We start from the raw sequence: 25933 nt of genomic DNA on the forward strand, positions 1-25933 counted from the left end.
GGTCTGTTGGAAACTCTAGTTTGGGGTCTAAGAACTTTGACTTTGATAAGAATTTAAATAGTAGTCCTGTAAATCCTGATCCATTGTATGGTTAGGGTTAGGGCACTATTCCCCTCATCCACATGAAAATATAAATTGTTCATGGTTTGTATGTTCTTTCTGGTGCCCCTAGAAATGAGTATGTTCACCTTATTTCAAAAATAACTTCTTAACTTTGTAGGTGAAGATTTTAGGGTTGGATTCTATATGCCAGACTTCATTTATATGGAATACATGGAACCCAGTACATTTGCATGTAGAAAGAACTAATAAAGTATTAAGAATTAGGAATCACAATACTAGCTTCTCTTAAGCATCATGGTGATTAAAAAGCATTCTGTGTGATTTTGTTAATGACATATGTCTTGAGTGGAAATCCCAAATGATCGCAAAGTTTTGGAGTATTTCACGAATATTGACAACACGATTTGACCTTTTGTATGGGTGTGTCTGCTTCTAAAATGTATAATGTTTTGAAATACGCCAGAATAAGGGAACTATAAAAGTAGGAGGTCACATTTCTAGATTGCATTTTTATTTCTCTGTTCATTTCCCAAATCAGTAGTAATTTGCATGGTTTTTTGTGCAACTTTATACAAACCAGGCAAGTTTTTGTGAACTGCATTCTATGCACCTGTATCTTGGTGATGCATACAGATCGGTATATGTGTGCGTGTGCACTCATCTGTTGTCTAAAAGTGGCCTTGTCTGAATGCTGTATTAAGGTAAATGAAGCAAACTACTGTGTTAGATACATACCTGTTTTCTTCATTTATCCAAAGGGAGTTGTTGCATGCAATGGCAAAAAATTTAATTATTCCAGAATAATGAAAACGTTAATGTTATCATCTGACTCTAAATATAACTGATTTTTTCTCTTTCAGAGACTATTTTAAAGTGACTTTATCTAAATGTCCATTAAAAACTTACCTAATTTAATTAAATATTTTGTTTGGTCACTTTTAAAGCCATATAACTCATCAGAACGGTTTGCACGTCTGTCCACATTTTGTGGGACATGGGATAGGATCTTACTTTCATGGACATCCAGAAATTTGGCATCATGGTAAGGAGGTTGATTTGCGAGCTATTTATTGAACGTACTCGGAATAAGGCAGTTTTGGTCCTGATGTTCCTCTGACTTTGAATTCATATGATCATCCTTTTGTGTGTATGCATGTGTGTGTATGGGGGGGGAGTTACTTAATTGTAACCAGCACATTACCATGTTACTGGATTAGAGCCCAGCAGTTTCAATCTCAGAATAGGGTTTATTTCGCTTTTTGTCTTCCCCTGAAGGGTGATGGCTTGAAGGCACAAGGGATATTTGTCTAGAAAAAGTTACTGAAAACAAAATGCCACTGCATCAATGTCCCAGCAGCATGCACATATGACTGTTTTGTTTTTCTTTTTCTACCCCCTTCTCTAACTGCTGACTGTTGTGGTTAAACTTCATTACATCCTACACAGCGTTGACAGCTGACGTATTTAGCAGCATGTACTCTTTAGTGATTTCTAGATTGTACCCACCCTTGTATTCCTTCCCCAGGACCTCCTGCTTTTTACTGCCTGGGTGTGCACCCTACAATGAGAAGGCGAGGGTGGGCCAGAAGCAGTGGTTAGGGTAGGAGGCAGTTCTATAGAGTGCCCCCAATGGGGGCTGCACACCTGGACAGGGACTGAAGGAAAGTTGGACCTTGACCTGTGTGCTTGGGGTGAGAGCAGTCCCTAGAGGAAATACTGCCAAGAACCCATTCCCTGGAAGATCCCCAGGGACCCAGCATGTCAGAATTCCTTTTGCACCGAAGAGCCCCACCTGAAGCAGCTCAGAAGAGGTCTAGGCAGGAGTGCAGAGTATGTCAGATGTGTGCCCCACCCTGCACCAACACTAGGAATTATTTCAAGTCACCACTGTCCTAGCCTCCTACTTTAATCTGCACCCCAAGGGGCTGTCTTCCCTTTGTATCAGTTCCCCAAGATGTCTTTCTCTTTGGGGTGGCAGGCAGGGCCTACGAACCAGTGAAGCCAGGAGACCTGGAAGCAAGTGGCCAGGGGACTGTGGAGGTTGTCTAAAACATGCAACAGGTGTCTAAAACACCCCAGCTGCCTCTGCTAGGCCTTGGTGCACCCTTCTCAGGGGCCTTGATCCCAAGCAAAGAAAATGCAAAGGCTAAAGCTCAGAACCACTGTGTATAACCCCTTGGTGATAGCCACTACCAGGATTCTAGAAATCTCCATCCTTCCTTCTACCCTAAAAGAAAAAAATAAAATGACCAAGTTTTTTTGAGCAATCCTGCCCCTCTAATTCTGTTTCTCTCTTTCTCTCCATTTCTCACTCCCCCCACCCCATATTTTTTGTTTTGCAGCAAATGACAGTGATCTACTCATGGAAGAAGGAATGGCGTTCACCATAGGTCAGTGCCCAAGCTCGCATTCAGAGAGCCATGGCTCCCTGGATGGAGACAGCAGTGCTGGCCTAGGCCAGGCAGTCCCGTGAAGGAATAATAAAGCCAATCAGCGTAATGAAATAATTCAGATGCATAGCAAATCTGATTAAATAATATCCTCGAGCCCCATCTTCCTAAATCAGATACTTACCGACACATTTAGGAGACGACAGCCATCCAACCTCTAATTCTGTTACCAGCATAATGTGGTGTTTGGGTTTTTTTTGTTTTGGTTTGTTTTTGGGTTTTTTGTTTTGTTTTGGTTTTGGTTTGTTTTTTTCAGTAACACCCAGTAACTAGAATTGATCATGTCCCTTGCTCCCTGTCAGCAAGTGATATGTACTGTCTGGCGGCCCATTCCTGGCTGATCATGTGATTGGTATCGCCCCCAAATTCCAATCATCTAAGACCCTAAAGGCATCATATTTCTGACTGTGGTACTTAATGGAGAAGTAATTAGAGTGAAATAAGAAAATTGTTATTTGCTGATTAATGAACATTTTAAGCATGTTTTAAAAATTCAAATATTTTTAAAAACTGACTGGTATTTATAAGAGGGACTGGTGTTTGGGTGGTTATTATCCACGGGGTCCTAATTAAGGCTTGATTAAAATGCCCTTTTTTCTCAAAAAAATTACGAACTAGGCAACTTCATACATTTTTTTAATGCGGTAGTGTTTCCTCTTCCTACTGTTTAGTTTGTAGTCGACTATGTAAGCAACATCAATTATCAGCCCTTGTGAGATGACAACAGGAACCCGAGGGGGAAGCTTTTGGGGGGAGGGGAGGAGAACCTTCTTACTCTTTTTTCATAATCAGCTGAAACAATATTTGACAGGAATCTGATTAGATCACTGCAGTAAATATTTTCCGTCTTACAGAGCCAATCATAACTGAGGGATCCCCGGAATTTAAAGTCCTGGAAGATGCCTGGACTGTGGTCTCCCTGGACAATCAAAGGTGTTTGCTTTCTGTGCCGTTGCTTTTAAACGATATGGGAAGGGAAGGTTGGTCCGACGGCTCTCCGAGCTGCTGCTCCCCGCCCCGCCGGCGCTCTCGCGCGTTCTTACCGCCGCCGTGTGTGTTTCAGGTCCGCCCAGTTCGAGCACACAGTTCTCATCACGTCGGGGGGCGTGCAGATCCTGACCAAACTGCCCCACGAGGCCTGAGGAGCCGCCCGTAGGTCGCAGAGGCCAGGCGCTTTTTATCCTGAATTGCTGAAATCCAGCTGGAGAACTTTTAGAAGACACAGGCGAACGGGAGGTCACGCAGTAACCAACCTAGCTTCTAGTCTTAGAAAAACCCGGTGGGGATTGGGGGCAGTTGGGAACTCAGATCTCAAGCCATGCCTTGGCCGCGCGGCTTCAGAGAGATGGGGGGAGGGGAGATTGGGGGGGCGCCCTCGTTTGGAAGAAGAGGGATTTCTAGAGATGCATTGTTTTCTCTTTCCCTTGTCTTGACTGCCCAAGTAAAAGGCGTTCCCCTCCTAAGCCCATTGTGTCTGTGGTCCTTGTGTCTCTGACAGTTACTAGAGGGAGAGGGTAGGTGGTTAATTTTTGAGCCTCTGAACTTTTCACATGGGCGCGTGGGGGAAAGAATGAGCCTAGATGTTAGATGGGAATTTTTTAAAAGTCTCTTCTTTCCCCCTTGTGGATCCCACATTGGCAGTAGCCCTTCCAGTTCTTTCCCCCTCATAGCTGCTTTGTGATGAAAAGATTAGCCCACAAACGGTGGGGTTGGTTACAGCTATTTCCTTGCCCCTGAACCCTGGGTCTGGCCTCTACAGTGCTTTAGCAGTCCACAAACATGACTTTCCCCGGCCCCTGTGGCTCCTCCTCACATCCCTCATCCTGCCCCAAGCGGCCATCCCTGAGGTTACTTTTGAAGGATCCTCTCACCCCTCCATCACACACGCGCGCGCGCACACACACACACACACACACACACACACACACACAGTCTGTTGCACTAGAAATTAGAACATTGCCCCCCCCCGTCCATATGTGAACAGTGTCCAGCTCATCTGTCTAGCTCCTAAGCCGACCTGTCCCCATATTGGTCCCCTCTGGACTGCGCTCTCCTGCTGGAGACCCAGAGGATTCTAGCAGGGGGAGATATGGAAACTTTTGAGGGCAAGAGCCAAGTTAGCTGGGATTGAAGCCGGCAAGCCTGCAGCTTCACCTGCTTCAGAAGCAGAAAATCCAACCACCGACATTCTGCATTTCCCAAAGACCCATTTCTGATCGGAATACCCTCCCTTCCTCAGCACTCATTACCTCCCCCTGAGCACCTGTTCAGACCTGGGCTCAGGTGAAGAGGTATTGGGCGTCTAGTAGGCCACATAGAGAATAGACCCCCTCTGATCATGGTTTTAGAAACAAGTTCGCTGAGGGTGTCCGGGCAGCCAGGGGTTGTGCTAACTTTTGTTTCTACTGAAGCGGGTTTTACAAAGTTGCCGCCCACTAAATATAGCTTGGGCTGGAGAGCACCAGGGAAATGCAAGCACCTGTAGTTGCCATGACAGGTGGTCTCTGTGATCAGGACCCAAGAGGCAGTTGTCTTTGTGACACAGACTGGTGGGAGAAGAGATGGGAAACAGGCCAATAAGTACACTTGGAAAAGTGGCTAGTTCAAGGTTTTCCCTGGACTCGGATTCTCTTGGGCATCCTCCTACCCTTCCAGCTCACTTTCTCCGTGCTCAGGGATGGAGAATTTGGACAGAGGCGATTCCAATTCAAGTGGATCTGAGAGCTGGAAAAGGTGAGGGAGGGGTTGAAGATTTACAAGGACCATAGAAAAACTTTTCAGGGTGTTTGAGATATTGGCCAAGCAAAGGCCTAGAGACTGAGACTGGCTGCTCCTGAACAATCCGATTCTCTAGGAAGGAACCTGGCCCAGATGGCCTTGGAAGGCGTTTGCCAGAGAATGATTTCGCTTCTCTCCTACAGCAATCAGAATGCAACGGTAAGCTGCTTATCTTATCTACGGATCAGTTTACTCCAAGTTCCCCAAGAATAATTTCATTAGGACCACAGGGTTTTACCAACCACTGGGATAACATGCTGTTTGTGCAGCAATTATTCTGAGGTGGAAGTATTTATGGGACAGGTTTATAATCCTATTTATTAAAGTAACTAAGGCTCGTTTAAACATTATACACACATGTATGTATATACACCAGCACCAGCCAGTATCGGCAGCTCCATAGGAAACAAACTTGATTCAGAACGAACTCCGTTCAACATGCTTTGAAGTTGAAGTTAGAAAGCAGATTTTAAAATACTTTGTGCACCACCACCGCCACCTTTCAGCTGAACTGGACCCAAACCACACCCGGGGCCGCCGAGGTTTCAGGCCACGCGTGGCTACGGCTACCACCACCAGACTCGGGTCCTGCGCTGTCTCCCACGGGTTCTACTCGGAATCCGGGACTCTCAGGATAAATGCGAGAGTTTTGTTTCCTGTCAGAGTTGGGACAGGCAAAGATCTAAGCAAACCAACGTTTCAGAACAGGTGTCGTCTTAGCAGTGGGGGTGGGGTGCGGTGGGGTGGGGTGTGTGGGAGGGATTCACTCCGGGCTCACAGAGTGGAGATAAGATCGCTCACTGCGAAGCTACTCAAGGCCGGGTGTCTCAGCGCCCGAGAACCCCGGCTCAGCCGCCCCTCCCCGACCTGCTTCTCTAGGGCTAAGAAATAATTCCCGAGTGTAGACACTCCCTCACCCACATATAATTCATTTCTAAAATAAACAAGGCTCTGAAACCGTTTCCTGAGGGGGCGCGTGCGAGTCCTTTGTTCCACGGAGCCAGCCCGGTCCCCTGCACTGGAAAGGCTTGGATTCCCCCTTCCAGATGTGGACAGAGAGCCCCGTAGACGGTCGCGAGCCGCGGCCGCCTCTCTCGCCTTCCCCCACCTTACAGTTCTCTGGAATAAACTGGCCCATGGGCCGCCCAGCCGTCGGTTTTCCTCACGTGTAGCCCTGAGCGCCAGAAGTCAACAGCCACTTCCCTCGGTCCCAACCCCGAGCCGGCGCCAGCCGCGGCGATCACTTACGTGGGCAGGGCCCGCTAGAGGTGCGCGCAAGAGACCAGGGGCCAGGGCGGCATGCGTGCTGCTGTGCAGGGCGCACCGCACCGCACTCCACACCCCGAACCGGGAGCTAGGAAGGAGCAATTAAAACCACAAGTGCAACACGGAAATCAAGAGGAGTTGAGCGGCTCCAGGAGTAGTCTGGTGGCGGAGTCATTAGCTGGTTGTTGCTACAAAGCATCACCCTGTGGTTCGGTGATTAAGGGGGGGGAAATCTTTTTAAACGTTGGCAAACCAGTTATTGGTTTGAAAGATTGTTTTGTTTTGTTTTTGTTTTTCTTTTTGCTCCAACCACGCTGCCTGAAATATTGCTACCCCCAATATCATGCCCTTAAACCAAAGGAGAGGAATTCCGCCGGCAGCAGCTGCGGCTACAGAAGTTAAAAAAGAGAGAAGCCCCTTCCACTAATATCTGTAACGACAGCACCGATGTAATTTGTTTTGAATGTTCATTTTTATTGGTGTTCCCTCTGCCCAAATGTGCTTGATTACAGAGGTTTGTCCTGTGCTCATTGCGCACCCCAGACAGGGGAAGGTGCATCGCCGAAGGTTCAGCTCAGGCCAGATCAAATCCCGGGCTGTTTAACGCTGAAAGGCTGCATGTTGCTATTAGTGTTAAATATATGGCTAATTATGCGTATGAAAATTAAACATCAGTGTTATGCTAATGGGGCGCCTTCAGCTGCGGATCCGAGCACTTGAGACTACCATTTAATCAAATGAATCAGTAACTAATACATCTGCACGTGTGAACTTTCACAAGATCATTTCCCCGTTCCCGTCACACCGCTAAATTATGAAAGAAATAATTATCAACACTTTCTAATTACCTAACAAAGTAATTTGGGATTCACCGTGGGGCTGGCGGGATGGGGAACCAACAGCCCCTCGCAGACAGCGTGGTGCGCGCCACGCCTCGTGGGGGTGGCTGTGTGGTGGCGGCGGCGGGGGGCTTTTGTGCGCTTTTCTGTACCTAGCGCCCCAGAAGATAGAAGGCGCCGTGGCAGCTTTTGCCAGCCCTGCCCCCAGGCCCAGTGGCGCTCGCTTTGACCACTGGAGATGAGGAGGATCCGGGGCGACAATGAGAGACGTGTCTGTAACCAGATCTGCGTGCCTACCACTGGCCTGGTTTTGCGGCGGGTTTCGGTGGTCCGCAGGACTCCTAAACCCCGGGTACTCTTGCCAGACCCCAGGAGGCCGGAAAATGACCACCTGGTATCTGAGGCTCAAGCCGAACTGAGCCCGCCGGCTCCTCGGCTCCACTCTGCGCCTCGCCCTTGGGGCGAGTGAGTCCAGGGCTTTCGGCGCAGAGGGAGTGGAGGGGAGGAGGAGGCGGAGGAAGGTTGGGAGGGAAAGAGGGGGTGTGTGTTGGGGGGAGGGGGCGGTGCGGCCGCCTTTCCTGGGAGGAGAAGCGCGGGTTCCTGGCTCTCCGCGCGCTCTGCTTTGATCAGACCGGTGCAGCCTCGAGCTGGAGTGGCCAGCTGGGCCTGGAGCAATGCGAGCGGGCCCCAGGGAGCGGCGGCGGCGGCGCGGCGGCCGAGTGAGTGAGTTTGTCCGGAGGGCCCCAAACCCGACCCCAGGGATGTGGCAGAGCGGACCCAGGCCAGGGAGGCGCCGCCAACGAGAGCGCTGCGCTAGGCGCACGACTCTCAAGAGGACAGCGCTCTGTTGGCCGCCTCCGGTGCCCCCCACCCCACCCCAGTGCCCGACTTCGCGCTCCGAGGCCGCGGCAGGGCTCCAGAGCCGCCCACGCTGAGCGCTGGACCGGGTGACGGCGGCTAGGAGAAGCGGTGCCCCTGTCCCGGTGTTGGGGGCGGGCGGAGGGTGGGGACAGTAGTGGGGGGAGGGCGGCTGCGCCGAACCGCTGGTGGGTTTCTGGGAAGTAAGGCGCGCCGGGGAGGCGGGAGGCTGAAGAGCCACGGGCCGCTGAGGTCCCGGAGCGGGCGCTGCAGCCCATTGTGCGCTCCGCACGGCGCGCTCTGTTGCAGAGGAGCCCCGGCCGGGAAGTGTGGACGCGTTTCTCCCGAGGCCGGGCCACCTCTCCCGCTCTAGTCCAGCGGAGCCGGAGCGCCTCGGACCAATCCCCGGTGATTATGCAAGACAGCGGACCAATCAGCTCCGCCAGCTCATGAATATTTATGACCTTGGCTGAGTCAAAGCTTTGAAGCGAGTTTGGGGAGCTCGGCAGCATCATGCTTAGACTTTTCAAAGAGACAAACTCCATTTTCTTATGAATGGAAAGTGAAAACCCCTGTTCCGCTTAAATTGGGTTCCTTCCTGTCCTGAGAAACACAGAGACCCCCAAAAGGGAAGCAGAGGAGAGAGAGAGACCCACACCCAGACCCCGCGAGAAGAGATGACCATGACCACCATGCCAGAAAGTCTCAACAGCCCCGTGTCGGGCAAGGCGGTGTTTATGGAGTTTGGGCCACCCAACCAGCAAATGTCTCCTTCTCCCATGTCCCACGGGCACTACTCCATGCACTGTTTACACTCGGCGGGCCATTCGCAGCCCGACGGCGCCTACAGCTCGGCCTCGTCTTTCTCCCGACCGCTGGGCTACCCCTACGTCAACTCGGTCAGCAGCCACGCGTCCAGCCCCTACATCAGTTCGGTGCAGTCCTACCCGGGCAGCGCCAGCCTCGCCCAGAGCCGCCTGGAGGACCCAGGTACGTGCGCCCGCCACGGAGAGGGAGAGGAAAGGGTACGAAGGGAGAGCGGGACAGAAGGAGGGAGGAAGGGAGGGAGGAAGGGGGGGAGGAAGAGAGAGAGAGAGGAGGGAGAGGAGGAGAGAGAGGTGGGGGTGGGGAGGGCGCCGGAGTAATGGAGGTTTCGGCTATCAATCTATGTATGGATCCTTGTCATAGCAAAGAAAAAATTTTTTAAAAAATTCCACCCAACTCACATCTATCCAGCAAAGAATAAATCCGAGAGCGTCCCCTGGCACTGTCTGGGCCTCTGGGCGGCTCTGTGCGCCGAGCACACAATGCCCCTTTGGAAAACAGAAACCCACATGTGCACGTATTAGTCTCAGTAATTATTTATTGCGTAGCGCTATAAACAATGTATGCAATTAAGGGTAATTAAACCTCAACTACCGCCTGCAAAAATAGCAAACTTTCTCTGCAAAGGCAGGAACTGCACGCCTGGGAACTGCCCCAGTCCGCCTGCAGCGGCCCGGGTCCGGCCCTCGGACTTTACGGGACACTTCCCTGGCTTTCGGAGTTTCTTGAGCGTTCTCTCTCGGCCCAGCCTCTGCCACCCCTTGATTGCCACTCGCCCTCGGCTCCCCGCACTAAAGGCTGTCCCTGCATTAACAGCAGCCCCCGCTTCTGCTGTCCCTCCAGGGGCTGACTCCGAGAAGAGCACGGTGGTGGAAGGCGGTGAAGTGCGCTTCAATGGCAAGGGGAAAAAGATCCGCAAACCCAGGACGATTTATTCCAGTTTGCAGTTGCAGGCTTTGAACCGGAGGTTCCAGCAAACTCAGTACCTAGCTCTGCCCGAGAGGGCGGAGCTCGCGGCCTCCTTGGGACTCACGCAGACGCAGGTACCTTGCAGCTGCCCCTCTGCCAAGCGGGCTTCCCGCGGCCGGCCTGCGCCCGGAGCTTCATTTCTCGCTCTCTGGGCCTCTGGGTCGGAGATTGTGTGTGTGTGTGTGTGTGTGTGTGTGTGTGTGTGTGTGTGTGTGTGTGTGTGTGTCCCCGTCCCACCCCCCGGCTCTCCCTGCGTCTCTCCTTCCTCCCCAGTTCTCTCTGCCCTGGCTCTGTCGCTGCACTCTGTACTCGGCGCTGCCTGCCGCCCGGCCCTCACTCCTTGGACAATCTGATTAGGGCGCGGAAGGATTTCCCTAGACGTTTTGTTTGGGGACTCTGAGGTCACACGTGCCCGAACAACTGGAACAATAGACGCTGGGCTTAATCCCTTCTTTGCCTTTAAAGTGTGTGGCTAATCGCTTAGGGCCTGGGCCGGAGCCTCTGTCTCCCTCCTCCTCCTTCTCACCGGGTTGGGGTAAGGGGAAATCCTTTCCTCCGCCTTCTCACCTCCCAAGTCCCAGACCCTGGAGGAGGAATGGGACCTTCCTTCCCGGATTGCTCTAAGACTCTGGGGATCCCATGGGCTTTCTGATCAGGACTGGCGCAGGTTTCCAACGTCTGGGCCGGGATTTGGAGCAGAGCTGGGGAGAGCAAACAGACACTAAGGAAAGGTTGATGTAAGTCCAAATGAAAAGTTTAACAAAACCTTTTGGCCTCCTCACTCAGCCCCCAACTCACTCAAGGGCAGAAAGGATGGAGCAAAGAGAAAGCAGGTGGCATTGCAAATAAATTTCCTCCACTCCTTCCCTCCACTCGATTCTTTTATTGATGTTCATATTGGACTTGAAGACTCGATGGTGTGCAGGCGCTGCTTCTTCCCCCAGACGATTGCCAGGGTCGGGCTGAGTCCCTGACAAGCGAAGGCCTGGATCTCCCCTAACTCCTCACCACCACGCCCCCTTGGCTTTCTGAGAGCTGCCTCTGCGGGCAAACAGCGGCTGGCAGCCTGGCCTCGAGGCCTTGGTTCTTATAAGTGGTGGTGGGGCTCTGCTCCTCCAGCAGGGAGCTGCCCAGTAGCGCAGGGCGGCGAAGGGGATCCTTTCTCCACTGTCCCACGGCCCCCTCATCTCCCCGACGACCAGGGTAGGCACAATGGACCTAGCCGAGTCACATTATTGTCCGCTCTTGCAGGTCAAGATCTGGTTCCAGAACAAGCGTTCCAAGTTCAAGAAACTGATGAAGCAGGGCGGGGCGGCTCTGGAGGGTAGCGCGCTGGCCAACGGCCGGGCGCTGTCTGCCGGCTCCCCGCCAGTGCCGCCTGGCTGGAACCCCAGCTCCTCATCTGGGAAGGGCTCAGGCGGCAGCGCGGGTTCCTACATCCCCAGCTACACGTCGTGGTACCCCTCGGCGCACCAAGAAGCTATGCAGCAACCCCAACTCATGTGAGGTTGCCGCCCTCACCCTCCCGCCTCCTTCCCGTCTCCCCTGGCCCGGGCCCCTCCCGCCTCCCGGTCCATCCACCCCGTCCGCAAGCCCTGGGCCTACAGAAGGCCCCAGGGGCAAAGAAGAAGGAACAGCGAAGGCAGGACGCCCGCCACCTCCTTGGAGTCCCGCGCGGTCTGGACTGGCGACTTCGCGGCGCCCACGCCCTCGCCCTCGCCCCGGCCTAGGCCGCGCGGTGACAGCAGACAGCGGTCTCCGAACGCAGGCACAACCTCCCGAGACAGCCAGAGCAGCAAGAGGAGCCAGATGGACCCGACTCGCCGACCCTCAGCTGTGTGGGACTATCAGGAAGAAAGAAGAAAAAAAAAAAAACCCACAAAAAACAATGTAGAAAAAGCAAAAGCTTTTTTTCTGTTCTGTCTGTCTCTTGTCTCCTTTCGCTCTGTATCTGTGCGCTGACGAAGTCGAGGTCCTCGTCTGTCCGCTGTCCTCATTCTGCGGCCTCTGCAAAAAGTCACCAGGTCGGAAGAGGCTCGGTCCGCCGGGCCGCCCAGTTCCGCATGCTGGGACGTTTTGTCCTTTCTGACCTTCTCCTGGGCCTGCCTAACCATCTGTGTAGCTCGGTCGGGAATTGGGGGAAATTGGAGGGAGGGGGTTTTATTTATTGAGAAATGGACTTCGCCTGATGGTGAATGTTGGCCAGGTCGCAGTTCTGTGGAGCGCAAGGAGCGCATGGTCCGAAAGTACCGATTACTTCAAACACACCCGGAAAAACGAACAAGGAGGACCTGGTGATTTTTAACTTAATACAGTAACTTTTGTACTTGGCTGGTATGGAGAGGTTGGAACCTAATGCTTTGCATTTTTACATGTTCCGTACTATTTTTAAAAGAAAAAAAAAGAAATGAAGCCAACACAATTTTCTCATCTCGGGAAAAACCCTTGGTCGCTTTGCCTGGACAAGAAGAAAAATCCTAATTCCCTGCTTGGGGAGCACGAGAGGACCGATGGGCAGTGAAGAGAAAACAGGCAGGCATAAACGAGCGCCCTAAAGCCAGTGAGCTTTAAAGTAAGACAAAAGCAGCATTAATCCCCAGAGGCTCGACCACAGAATAATGCCAGGCAGCACCCTGGACGCCCAGTCTCCAGTGCAGGATCTAATCGCTGTACATATTATTATTGTTGTTAAGTATTATTGTTATTATTATTGTTCCGTAAACATGTTGCACAAGCTTAGCTTTTTTCCGTTCTGTTGTGTGTGGCTGTAAAGCCTGATGCTTTGTGAAATGGGAATCTTGACATTTTACTTGTGAAATTTGGAAAATGTGATCAATTGAAATCAACTGTGTTTTGTGTTCTCTATGTCAAAGTTTAGTTTTATATTGAGAATGTTAACTTATTGCTTTGTATCTTGGGAAAAAGAACTTTGTAAATAAGTTATAAAGTTTCTTTGAAACAGTAAAATTATGGTTTCGAGAAAGAACTGCTGTCTGGTGTGCTGTGTGAAGGGGTGCTGTGGGCTGGGCCGGGCCTCCACCTCTGGGGACAGATAATGCAGAGGTAGCGACTCCCGGCTCCAGACAGAACCAGAATAACGGGCGAGGCCCTCCCGAGCCGCTGGGCCCGTTCATCTTGCTCTGCTTCTGATCCCCAAGGGGTCTGATCCCTACCTGGGTTAGAAGGGTGGGCAGCGACTGTCTGGCAAGGGTCCTTGGAAGGGGGGGGGATCAGGAACAGGTGCTGCGTGACAGAGCCGGGTCTCAGGAACCAAAGGGACTGTGAAAGCTGGCTGGGAGATGAAAGCTGAGCTCAAAGGCTTTGGGCATGGGAGACGTGAGCGCCACCCCACAGCCCGTTACCTCGCCGGAAGCCTAGAGGGCTGAAAGCAGAGACGCCGGGCTTTGCCCCTCGCCACCGCCGAGATCTGGCCTTCCGGCTTTCGCTTGCCCGCAGGGCGCTCGATCCCGACGCGGAAAAGACGCGGCCAGACACCGGAAAGGGGCCGGAAGGACTCTGCTGTCAGGCTACACCCAGTCAATCAGTGAGCTCCGGGGGACACTCCCAAGGCGCCACCTGGGCCCCTCCACAGTCACTCCCACCCGTCGGGCCCGTCCACAACGAGAAGCCCCTTCCCTCCTAATGATCCCCAGCTTCTCTCCGCGCCTCAGATGGAAATGCCAAGGGAGGGGCAGGAGGGCTCGCTGACTCCTTGGAACCCAGGAGCTGGCCGAGTCAAGACCCCCCACCGTAGCCCGACGGCCCTGAGGCCAGGTCGGTAAGGGGGCTCCTCCAGTGGAACGCTCTGATGAATTCTCTCCAGGAGAAAGTGGACTCCGAGCAACTAGAACCAGCCTGGCTCCCTCCACCCGGTGCCGGGCGTCTCACCCCAACCTCAACCCCAGACCCCACAGCCGAGCGGAGGAAGCTCGGGGAAGCTGCGGGCCCCGACCGACTGCTTTGAGCGATTCCCGCTTCCCTCTCATTCGCCTTGCGACACTGCTTCCTGCGGACTGGCCTCCGCCTTTGGGGGGCCCTTTGCAGCGCGCGGTGGGGAGCAAAGCGGGGAAGGCAGTGATCTGTGTTGTGACAAGCACCCATTTTTCAATTGGTGCTGGTGAAAGAGCAGATGCTCCAGGCTCTTCTGACGCCCTTTGGGAAGGGGAGGGGAAGTGGTGGAGGGGCGGTGATGGAGGGAGCTGGGGAAAGAGTGGGGGATGGAGCCGGGGACCTCGAGGCCCCTTCAGGGCCTGGGATTAGGACTTTTCCTCTCCCGCAGGTCTCCAGAACCCGGAAGGCAAATGGGGGAGATCAAATCTCGGAGGCGGGAGCGGACGGATCTCAAAGCTGAGAGGGAACAGGATTTCCCAGGCTGGATTCCGCCGCCGGGGTAGGGACCTTCCCGGATTTGGTTTTCCCAGGAGTTGTGACTTTGCAAGAGGGGAGGTTTTGGTGGGTTGCTTTCACACGTTCAACTCCGGTGCGGCAGCCAGGGCTCAGCGCCTGAAGCCACAGGCAAAATCTGTTTGGTCAATCGGATTTTAATATTTTGAGATATTAGCTTATACTAATTTAATAATCTCTTGCTAACAGTTCAAATAGAGAAATTATTAGTTTTAGCTCAACGAAGGCGGTCTTTAGTTAGGCTCTATTATAATTATAAGCGGTTGCACTTTTAAAAAATGTTAATCTCAATATAGGCCTAATTAATGCTGCCTTGTTACTGACAAGTAGTTCATCAAATATCTGATTCAAAGATTTTCATAATGAGTATATTAATTAAACTATGAATAATCTAAAGGTGGTTATATTTAAACAATACCTCATTATAATGATTAAATACTGATTTCGAATATTATGTCTTAACAATTGTCACTTAGAAAACACAACCTTTCCTTATGTATGAGTCTGTAATGGCAAAATGCAATTTTGGGATTTTTTTTCCCCTTGTTCAAAAAATGTGAACCTCATTTTAAAACACTTCTGAAATAGGTTACACACAGCTTAATGATTATCAAAATGACTCTTTTCTGCAAAAAAAGACCCCAAAGTGCGCGTACAGCTGCAAACCCAAGAGGGTCAGCATCATTTCACTGTATTCTCTTCTTGATTACAAGCCGGGCCCATCAAACACAACATAATTACAGTAATTTCAGGTTTATTTATTCTAATGCAGTTTCCCCATCTCTCTGGTAATTATGAGCAATTTTTTCGCCCAGGGAATCTTTTTGCATTAACAAAAGAGATAACGCACTGAAAGCCAAATTTGCTGTGCATTGAGAAAAGGGAAAAAAAATCAAATAGGTGCGAGCTGCCATCTCTGCAATTCTCTGGTACCGGAGCCGGCAAATTGCTTGCAGGTGTATGGAGCAAGCTTGTCAATGGCCAGGCCTCCAAATTAGCAAATGCACAGCATCGAAGTAGTGAAGACAGACTTAGCAAAATTGCCAAACAACAGATACCTCTTTAATATCTTCTCTCATACACACTAGCTCTAAAAGGGGCAGGGGTGGGGGGTGTAGGGGCACAAGCAACAATCCCCAGCCCCCTTCTCACTGGTCTTGGCTTTCATTAGCCTGGGACTGAGTGGTCCTGCAAGTAGTAGTCTAGTTGTGCAAGAATCCAGTTTCTAAATCTAGGCTATATTTTAAAAATATGAAATTGGAAATGTGTTTATAGTTCACAGCTTTCCTTCATTGATTATTAGGTTTTATTTTTATTTCTTTCTTTTTGGGATCTGAACCTGGGCTGGGTCAGATGGCTCTTCAGCCTTCCCTATTCTGCGCTAGTTTTAAGAGCTACAAAAAGTTTTAAAATTCCTCTATCTATATGAACAGAAATATGAATTTATTCTTAGAATTATTTGGTGGAGAAATTAACTAAATATCTCCTCTTGAAGAAATTGTCCATTTCTGTCACCTATGGAAAGGTAGGTCTGGGTGCTGGATATAGAACCTGAGATACTCGATCCCAAGAAAATTTGAGAGGAAAGAAGCAACCCAGGTCCCCGGTTGTACTCTTTTTTTATCCAGTTATCTATCTCTTTCATTCTTTATCTTTTAAAAACTGATTTCAGAATTATCTGGGTTTTGTCAAGCCACCATCTGGGGTAAACATCCTGAAATCACAGGCTGAAGCGAACTTTTCTGCTCCTCATCCCGCACAAGCCATAGGCACCTCCATCAAATGCAGTACGGAGGGTAAGGGTCTCTCCCTCCCATGACTCAAAGAAACCCTCCTTCGGTCCCCAGCTCCACAGCAGACCCCAACTCCAGTGTAGACAGGCAAACGGCTCTAAAGGGTGCCTTCCCCAGGCTCAAGAAACCTGTCACCCACACCCACTCCTTTGCTACCCCCGCCCTCATCCCCCAACCTTCAGGGATTAACACTTCCTGAAACATCAAGTGTTTTTATAAAAAGGAAAAAAAATAATCCTGACATCGCTGACAAGAAGTTTTGATGGAAGAATTAGCTGGTGCATACATAATCACTCCCCCACCCTCCTACTCCCGGAGCGGGAGCCGCCGCGGCGGGCGCAGCGCAGCCTTCCAACCCTCTGAAAAATGAAACCAGTTTCCACCCTTACCTTCTTCAGTGTCAATTTCAGATAATCTGGACACAATCTTTGCTAGAGCAAATCAAAAGGGTCGAAGGCGGCATTTGGCTGGGAGAATGACAGGAAAGAAAAGGCAAAAAAGGAAAAAAAAAAAGAAAGAAAAAAAAAAGAAAAATAAGAAATACAAAACCGACCAAACCAGATCGAAGCAAAACCAGAAAACCAAAAAGAATCCCCCAGCCCCATCCTCCTATCCTGAGAGTAAAGAGTGGAAAGAGGTCTCCAGGACCAGGCGCCTCCGAGCGCGGCAGGCTTTTAGCAGCGCTGCGCTTGCAGAATAGGACTGAAATTTTCGGCTATATAGCCTCTGTCTTTATAGCTGATGAAAAAAATTGCAGATTATTAGCATAAATGTTTACTCTTCATTACGCTGATGACATTGTGCACTCGAGATCTTGGTAATCTTTGGGAAAATTATGAGTAATTTTTAAAAATTTTAAAGCAGCAGCAGTTACCATGCAATTCAGGCTAATTCTGCGTAGGCTCCGAACGGATATAATTATCGAGGAGTCAAGATGTTATGCTAAAAACTATGCATTGATATTCCCATTTATTATGTACATACAACTTTGACAATGTTGATGCTTGAAATAGCAGGAAATTGTCTTGCGCAAAAATTACAGTCCATATTAGGACATCTGAAATTGCGAAGAATTATATAGTAATTGCAGGCTTTCAGATGGGAGAGCCAGAATGCTCAAACTAGTGCAAATGTGGATAAAATTACAGATCAGAGCAAAAATTAGGGAAAAAGGGGGTCTGGGATTTTTCAGGTTGGCTATAGGATTCCGGAAGTGTCTAATGCCACATGATTGCTGCAGCTTTAGGGGAGACATTCATGCCTCAAATAGCGCCTTGGCCAGGGTGGCTTTAATTGAATTTCTTGGGCTCTTTCTTTTAATAGGGGCAAATGAGAAAATTGGCCACCTAAGGCAAATTTTCACTGTTCTCCTCGTGAACATGTCGAGAAGAGAATCCCTTTCCCCGCGTGCCTGCTTTTCCCGGTTTGGATGAGACGGAAGCCCCGGGCCCCCACCTTAAATGCGGCAACTATTAATAAAGTGACTGAGCTGGACCTCCTGCACCCTCATCCCGACACTCCGTCCTTTCTTATTTCCATTTCTACCACCCTTCCTTCGGCCCATTTCCCAGATTCTCGCAAACCCCCTTCACAGTGCAGCCCTTTTGGGCCCTGGAATTTGCAGGCCAGGGGGTGGGAGGCGGGGAGTGGGGTGCAGGAGCAGCGGTCGGATTGAGAAGTTGATGTGAATACGAGCCTGCTGTTTGGAGGGTTTGGGATGAGGAGGGAAGAAGCCCACCCCACGGTCCCCTATGCCATTCTTTGGTCTCCAACATCCCGAGATAGCGCCCCCCAGAAACACTCACTCCCCACTTGGGCGGCGCTTCTCTCAAGCGCTGAGACACCCTGCGACTTTAAGAAGCTGAGGCCAGGGCCGCGGAGGGATGGGGCGGGGCGGGGGCTGCCCCGGAGGAGGGGGCAAAGCGGCGGCTACGGGCGGGAGAATCCACCCGGTGTGCGGCCACCTCTCGCAGCATCCTAGACTCGGTCGAGTTCCAGGGCCAGAAATCCCCATTGTTCCGTGAGCGACGTTTTCATTTCTAGGGTGTCTGAGATTCCTGCACCACCAAAAGGAGGGCAGGAACGGGAGTGTGGGAAGCCCGCCATGTTTGCGCCGTACGGGCCCAAGTCTGCCCCCTGGGATCACCCCGCGCTCTCCAACTCCAGTCCTTCCCTCCCTCTCGCCTCTTCTCCGTCCCCTAAGTTCTAATCCTCTGTCCTGCAGACCCCGCTTGGCCCACGTCGCTGAGAATTCTCCACCTTCCCGGGCTGCACACCTGATCTTAGCTCTCCCCTGCCCCAAATCCTGCTGGCGGGATCCGACCCGGGACGCAGCCTGTGGCGCCAGGGCTCCTGAGGATCCCGCAAACGGCCTCCGGACAATCGCCGGAGCGCTGCCACACTGCCCGCAAATCGCTGAGACTCAGCAGTGTTTGCGGTCTGGCCCGACCCTGAGGACCAGTGAACAGTCGGAGTCGGAGCCAGAGGCGGCCCCTGGAAGAAAGGTCTCTAGAGACTGTGCCTGTGTTCTCACGTGGAGGCTCCGAGTGGCTGCTCTTCCAAGACCTGCCTGCTCTTTCTTTTCATGAAACATATTGTCTCCCCCGCCCCGCCCGGCCCCAGGCCCCAGGGCGGAATGTAACATCTTGTAATGTGGCAATCACTGCCAAACCCGTCCCTGCGAGGGGAACTCCCGCCAGGGGGGCCTCGGAGCGCATTGGGGCCTCGGCATCCGCCCCTGCTGGTGTGTCTAAGGAGGGAGGGGGCGGGGCAGCAGGAAAGGCACGCTGGGCAGATCCCAGGTGGGGAAGGAGGTCCAGGCAGAGGGAGGTTTCTCTGGGGCTGTTTTGGGTGTCATGACCCTGCCAGAGCGCACCAGTCTCCGGAAAGCCTGGTCGGACAGGGCCAGGGGCGCTCGTAACTGGAACCTCAGGATCATCACGCCCCACCCCCTGGCTTCTGGGGACCCCAAATTCGAATGCAAGGGAGGTATTTTAGGAGGAAGAGAGGATCCGTAGCTTCATTCTCAAGGAGGTTTCTGATCCTAAACAGGTTTAAGGCACTGGTGGTCGCTGCTCCTTGGCGGGAAAGGAGCGGCTTTTGACTTTTGAGCTAGTGCTTGGAACAGGGACGCGGGGGTGGGCTGCGTGGGAGTGGGGTAGTTGCTCCTAGGTTTTACCGTCAGTGTGCGACTTTTTTTTTTTTAAAGGCAAGGGGGCTTTCTGGTCCCCAACATCTTTCCCCTTCGAGGGGCTTCTAACACTGGAGGGGACCATTCCAACACATCTGCACTCCTCCCTTTACCCCTCTTTCCCTCCTACCCCCTTCTACCGCTGAACTGTTTGTAAACAAAGCTCCAGTTTTGCTGCGCTCTCTCCGCCCCCATCAAACCTGATACTTCCCCCAAACTCGCCCCACCAGTCTCGGAAATTCTTACACAGGACGGATATTCACAATTTTCACAAGTAATCCTGAAAGAAAGCCGAGGGGGAAACCTCCTAAACGGTCCCACATTGCAGCCGCGCTGATTAGGCCCGGGATCCGTTCCCTTTCTTCTCTGCTCTCCCCAGCCCGGGAGCCGCGGGGCGGGCGGCGGGAATTCGGGGCAGCGGGAAGGGGGGTGTGTCTACGCCCCGCGGAGCACCCGGGGCTGGGTGTCCTGCAGCCCTGCGCGCGCTGCGGGGAGGGGGGGCGGGAATGGGAGGAGATGTGGAAGAGGGCGCGCCCAGGCTGCCAGCCTCGGGAATTGGAACTCAATACTAGCGCTCTGCCAGAGTTCTGAGCAACCCTGCCAGGGGGTGGAACGGAGAGGGCCGGGCACCCCTCACTCTTCGGCTTCCCTCCCCCTGTTTCCCAGCGCTTGTCACATCCTGTCTCTGGCCTGATATTTCACGCGAGCAAATGGAAGGGGATTACAATGAAGATTTATGTGTGTTCCGAGCGCGACTGGTTTCCCAGTGTAGGGAGCCGAGATCGCGGCTTCCCATTTCCATTTTTCATTCGCGCTTTGGGGAGCGCAGTCCCGCGCGGGGGGAGCGTGTCTGCGCGGCGGCGGGCTGATCACAGGGCTCCGCGTCTCTCGGCGGGCCGTGAGACTGTGAGAAAGACTTGCCAGCTCCTTGCCCCCGGCGGGGCTGGAGCCGGCCCCTGCCTCCCCCAGCCGGGCTTTGTTTGTCCCCTCGCTCACTCCTCCCCCTCCCCGCCCCCTCAATTCTGGGACCTGGGCGCATCCTCGCTCTCGCATCTCTTTGCCCTTCTCCGGGTCTGCGGAAACGCCCCCTTCCTCTGGCCCCGGTACCCTCCTGCTCTCTGCTTCGCGGGCTTCCCGGGGAAAGACGCGCCGTGGCCTGGCGCGACCCCGCCGCCGCCGGGTGCCAGGTTCGGTGACTCCAGCGAGTCTGTGGGGCCTCGGCCCACCCCGGAGCTGGGGCCGCCCGCCCTCCCGGCTCCCAGGCTCGCTCATGCCAAGGCCTGTTGCGTGATTCCAACTTGGGCTGACATTCCCTGCCCCGGGCGCTCCAGCGTAGGCCTCTTAATCATCTTGTCTGCTGCAGATCCTCGACACCAGCCAATTTACTGCCCCGTCTCTCCTCGCTGGTTTCAGGAGGGGGAGGGGAATGCGCGCAAAGGAGGGGAGGGCACATTCAACCGCGGGAGAAAGGCTGGCACCAGCTACTGGCACTCAAAGAAAACCACGGAATTTGGAGCTGGGGGGAGGGAGAGCAGGAATGGGGGTCTGCTAGGCAGCGGCTGCTTAGAGAAGTTAGAATGACGGGGTCAATGAGCTTCAGCTCAGGCCTATCCTAGCCTGGGAAAACAATGTAGGAATGGGAATGAACACTGGATTTGTAGCCTCCCTGTCCTTCCCAGAGCCTCACTCCCTGACCACACTCTGTTGTAAGCTAGACTCCGTGCAGGCCTCCAAACTGGCCAGAAAAGACAGGATTTTTCTCAGGATGATGCCACTGCACCTAGAAAGTCACCCCCATCTCGTGTCTGCTTTTTGGCAGAGGTGATCTGAAGACGCACAAGGATGGCCTGAATAGTCATCCTAGAGGAGAGGCTAGCAGGGCTCTTCGGCCTGCCCCTAATTTCCTCTCCAGTAGAGGCTGGTCCCTTCAGAGCGGATGGCTGAGGTTCAGTTTCTCATGCAAGAAGGGCCTGGAGCTGAGCTCTCTCAGCTCTAGAGCGCTGCTCTTCCACATGAAGCCGGGAAGGCCTCTGGGTAGCTCTGGGCCTCATAATCGGAGCCAAGAGTAAAGCCTCCCTGTTTGGGGGGCATTGGGATAAAACGATGTACTGCTAATAGCAAAAGTGAGTGCTTACCATATGCCAGGCACTGTCACATCATTGTCTCATCATATGCTCACAAAAACTCTGAGATAGCTGTCACTATTTCTCCTATCTTATAGATCTGCAAACTGCAGCACAGAGAGGTTAAGGTGGGTACCCAAAGTCACAGAGTCAGTGACTAAAACTAAGATGGTTTTGTTGTAGGCCTCAGTGCTTTGAAGGAAAGGGACTTTTAGTTCAGGCCTGCATTACCCACCTGCCCCTGGCCTTTGCAGAGAACGACCGAAAGTAAGGTCACTTCCCAAACTGGAAGCTGAAGCTGGTTGGGTGGGACCCAAAGTGGAAGGCAGAGCTGAATGGTGTGTGGGCCTTTCCCCTCGGAGAATGCGTGGTGGAAGGGTGCCACTCCACCGTGATGTGCAGCAGTCTCTGTGTGAATGTGCCTGTATGCATGAGTGTGCTTATGTGGGTGTGTGTGTCAGAGTACAAGAAGATGCGCGTGCATGAATTTTTGTCAGTGTTATGTGTGTGACGCAGGAGTGTGTCACGGTGTGTGCGTGAATGAGAGTATGCGATAGTATAGATGTAACTGTAAGAGTCAGTGTGTGATTGTATGTGTGTTAGCGCAGCCCTGTGTGCCGGGGTCGCCCTACATTCCAGAGCAGCCAACCGAGTTTCCCGAGGACCGGGGTGACTCACTGAGTTCTCAGCTCAGCCAGCCCCAGAAGGGCCACAGGGCAAACAGAGGGAAGGGTCCAACGTAGGGGTCTGACCCCGGCCTGGGCAGCGCTCAGGCTGCGACTGCAGGTCCCCCGCTGTGGCTCGGAAGCACTGCCTGGCCAACAGCACGGGTGCGGGGGCGGCAGAGACCGCCCAGGCGCAGGGCAGTGGCGCCGGCGCTGGAGGGGCACGGCGGGCGGAGGCTGCAGCCGCCCCGGCGCTGAGTCACTCACCGCGCCTCGAGCTGGCAAACCCCGCGCCGAGACTCGAGTGCCCGCAGAGCGTGAACATTTCGGGGAGGCCCGCGCGGAGCGCGCCTGTTCTCGCCTGGCCGCGCCTCACCGTTCTCGAAGCCTCTGAAAGATGTAAATGTCACTCTTGGCTGGCCAGGTTCCCCGCCCGGGCAGAGGCTCGAGGTTCCAGGTCATGACACCAAGGAACAAGCGCACACATCCAATGAAAACAATAATTTATTTAAATAATCTCTTCATATTGTAAAATCAACATTAAGAGCATGTTGTTTTCATAATAAATAACCCCAAAATACCTTTCATTTCAAGAACAAAGACGTTAGGATAAGATAAAACAAAACCAAATCAGTAGCTTAGTTTAACTGAGAAAATTTTCAAAGGGAAAAATAAAATGGAGGGGTTGCTGAGGTCACTGCTAAACCGCAGTTTTCACAAGTGGGGGTTACAAAAAAAGTCTGAAAAGACAAGTATTTTTATACAAATAAATCAGTGGGAAAATCTGCACAGACACCTTTATTTACAAACTCTATGTCGAAGTCCAGCCTAATAATCCTGAATAGGTTTTAAAAAAGATAATTTAAACACATTTTTTGCAGTGTCCACATATTAAAAAATCATTTTTTCCCCAACGTCAAAATGAGGTCATCCGCAAAGGCACCTAAACTTTTAAAAAAATAAAAATAAAAAAACTCCACTGGTGATGGATGAGGAGAGAGCTAAGGGAGCGTTCCTGGGGGAGATCTAAGGCGGGGCAGAGTGGGGCTCCAAAGGCTGGAGACAGCAGGGCAGAAAAAAAGCGGCGGGCCGCCCGGGTCACGGGGGCGTGTGGGGGAGGGCGCGCAGGCCGGGGAGGTCAATCAGCCCAGCCGACTGGAGCTGGGCCTGGGGGTGGGCACGGAGAAAGGAGCCTCAGAGCACCCAGGAAGGCTCGCGGGCGGGGGAGGCGTCCCTCCCTGGACTCAGCTCATGGCCCGCGGCGAGGAAGGCGCCCGACCGCCTCGCGGGGCGCGGAGGGGAGGGGAGGCATGTCCGAGGCGGGGCTCAGGCGGCCAAGGCGGCCAAGGCAGGCGGCCCTGCCGAGGGCGGGGGGGAGGGGGTGCCTCCAAGAACCTTCCAGTTCCTGGCCGCTCGGTGGCCGCGCGAGGGAGCAGGGCCCGTGGCAGGCCATCACGGGCCGCTCCTCCCTGAGGGTGGGAGGCGTCTGCGGGCCGGTTGGAGGGACCCTCTGGCTCTTGGGGCGAGCACTGAGGATCACCGGTCTCTGCTCTCTCAGTCTCTGGCGTAGTCTCCCTCGGGTTAGAAAATCGTCCCCGCGCTCACCGGGGCGCCCCCGCCGCCATGGTGGTGGTGGTGGTGGTGGTGGTGGTGGTGGTGCGGCTGCGGGGTCTGCGTTGGGTGCAGCAGCGGCGCGGCGGCCTGCAGGTGTGAGGCAGGGCCCGAGGCCTGGTGGTACCACGGGTAGTTGCCCAGGAAAGCCGAGGCCGCGCTGCTCGGGCTGGAGCCCGAGCTGCCCGCGCCACTGCCGCCGCTGCCCGGGCCACCGCCGCTCCCCATCCGCTGCGGCGCGCTGAAGTCCCAGGAGGCCGGCGCCGACACCGGCGGCGAAGCACAAGGTGGCGAGGTGCTGGCCCCGGGGTGCTGTTCCGAAGGGATCTCACCGCTTTTCCACATCTTCTTGAACTTGGACCGGCGGTTCTGGAACCAGATTTTGACCTTTGTGGAAAAGGGACCCAAGCGTTAGTGGAAGAACCTGGATCTGGGGCAGGGGAGGGGAGGAGGGGTAGAAAGCACGCTGGGCAGGTAAGCGGATCACGTGGCGAGGCCTTGGAGGCTGGGCCGGCTTCCACTCTACTGGGAGGTAATCTCAGAAAGTCGGAGACAGCTGGTGTGGGTGCACCGTGGTGATCGTGACAGCGGGAGAGGGTCAGGAGGGCCAATTATTTTACCCGCTTAATCAGTATCGCGCGGAAAGCCTATGTGGAAGCGGATTTCTGCCCACCCCGGTCCTTTCGTTTTCTCACACGCGGCGGCGCCCTGGGGGATTTCAGCTTCAGGCGTAGAAGTTTAGGCCCCCCAAGGCGCGGGCCTCGTAATCCTTTAAATTACTTTAAAAATACTTTTTAAAACGTCGTCCTGACCCCGCCTGCTTTCCAGCTATCCCGGGCCAGCGCGCTCCTCTTCCCCTCCAGGCCGGGAGACTCACCTGAGTCTGGGTGAGGCCCAGAGACGCCGCCAGCTCCGCTCGCTCGGGGAGTGCCAGGTACTGAGTCTTTTGGAAACGCCTCTGAAGGGCCGCCAGCTGGAAACTGGAGTAGATGGTGCGGGGTTTCCGGACTTTCTTTGGCTTCCCATTCACTATCCGAATTTCAGGCTCGAGGTCCTCTTTCTCTGCAACGCAAAGCAATCGTGAGAACAGCGCAATCAGGGGGCCCCAAACAGTTCCCGCTGGGCGTAAGGGCCTGGCGTGGGACTTGGCCTGAGCCGGGAAGCGGCTTCTCGGAGACGCAGCGGGGCGCTCAGAGGGAACGTCGCTAAGTGCGGACTCGCGCCGCTATCGAACCCGGGAGCTGGATTCTCCGGGAATGGGAAGAAGGAGCCAACCGGAGAGAAAGGAGGAGCAGGTGGTAAGGAAATGAGGTTACCGTGAAGCATGCACCGCGCGCCTCCTCAGCCCCCCAAAGCCAACCGGTCCCACCAGCCGAGCACCGAGGGACGTACCCAGTGACCCTCGGCAGATTGGTGGTTGAGAAAGGTAAAAGGCGCAGGGCGGGCAGGGAGCAGACAGTGTAAACGGCAAGGGTTCCGGATGGATCCCCGCCCCAAACAATTTTATCCCACCCATCCCAGTAACTAGACTGACTTGTCCCCCTTGACGCCAGCCTTGTGCATACCAGGTTCGTTGTTGGCCGGGGAAGAACTGGTCCCGTAGGGTGCGTAGGAGGTGTAGGCGGCGGTGTAGCCCAGGTCGTAGCCGCTCTTGGCGGAATAAGGGACGTTGTTGAGGCCGCTGGCGTGGTACTGGTAGGAACCCATGTGCGCGTAGGGCGAGCCCCCACTGCCGCCGCCGCCGCCCGCCGGGTGCTGCTGGTTGGTGTAGTAGCTGCTGTCGGTAGCTGTGGACACCGGGAGCGTGGGCGACTCCTGGGGCTTGTGGAGGCTGCTGCCGTTGCTGCCGCCGGGGCCAGCGCCGCCGCCGCTTGGGGGCTGCTGGTGCTGGTGGTACGTGCTGGAGGCCGTGATCTGGGTTGAGTGCATATCAGCCACCAGACTGTCAAAGACTCCAGTCATCCTGGCCCGGGACGGGAAAGAGCAGGGGTGGCGGGCGCTAGGGGGGAAGCGAGGCGCCTCCTCCGTCTCTCCCTGTCCCCTCCGGCAGCCAATGTAATTACGGGGGGTGAGAGAGGGTGGGGAGGAAAACAAGAAAT

At 53.6% G+C, this 25933-nt stretch overlaps 3 protein-coding genes across 7 annotated transcripts in view; 2 read left to right on the top strand and 1 right to left on the bottom strand.

Annotated features, from left to right (window-relative positions):
* METAP1D (methionyl aminopeptidase type 1D, mitochondrial) overlaps window positions 1-3976 on the top strand; it is an 84640-nt gene extending 80664 nt beyond the window's left edge. For all 4 annotated transcript variants that reach the window (XM_026492557.4, XM_048214241.2, XM_057318594.1 and 1 more), the window contains 4 exons: window positions 1008-1105; window positions 2406-2453; window positions 3368-3446; window positions 3577-3976. In XM_026492557.4, the coding sequence (XP_026348342.1) occupies window positions 1008-1105; window positions 2406-2453; window positions 3368-3446; window positions 3577-3655 (304 nt within the window). In that variant the 3' untranslated portion in view covers window positions 3656-3976. The remainder of the gene's footprint in view (window positions 1-1007; window positions 1106-2405; window positions 2454-3367; window positions 3447-3576) is intronic.
* Window positions 3977-8541: 4565 nt separating this feature from the next.
* On the top strand, window positions 8542-11923 carry DLX1 (distal-less homeobox 1). Of its 2 annotated transcripts, XM_057316605.1 has the most exons (4): window positions 8548-9244; window positions 9923-10122; window positions 10705-10785; window positions 11300-11923. In XM_057316605.1, the coding sequence occupies exons 1-3, from the start codon at window positions 8932-8934 to the stop codon at window positions 10771-10773; spliced, it is 582 nt and encodes a 193-aa protein (XP_057172588.1). In that variant the 5' UTR covers window positions 8548-8931; the 3' UTR covers window positions 10774-10785; window positions 11300-11923. The 2 variants fall into 2 exon arrangements, with proteins under 2 accessions (XP_057172583.1, XP_057172588.1); XM_057316600.1 differs by having other exon boundaries at window positions 8542-9244; window positions 9923-11923.
* An 11881-nt stretch (window positions 11924-23804) lies between these two features.
* On the bottom strand, window positions 23805-25796 carry DLX2 (distal-less homeobox 2). Its single transcript, XM_026490613.2, has 3 exons — window positions 25400-25796; window positions 24712-24896; window positions 23805-24221 (listed from the first exon to the last, which is right to left on the bottom strand). The coding sequence occupies exons 1-3, from the start codon at window positions 25794-25796 to the stop codon at window positions 23805-23807; spliced, it is 999 nt and encodes a 332-aa protein (XP_026346398.2).
* Window positions 25797-25933: the final 137 nt, after the last annotated feature.

The sequence above is a fragment of the Ursus arctos genome, unplaced genomic scaffold, assembly GCF_023065955.2.
Source record: "Ursus arctos isolate Adak ecotype North America unplaced genomic scaffold, UrsArc2.0 scaffold_1, whole genome shotgun sequence".
NCBI classification, from domain to species: Eukaryota; Metazoa; Chordata; class Mammalia; order Carnivora; family Ursidae; genus Ursus; species Ursus arctos.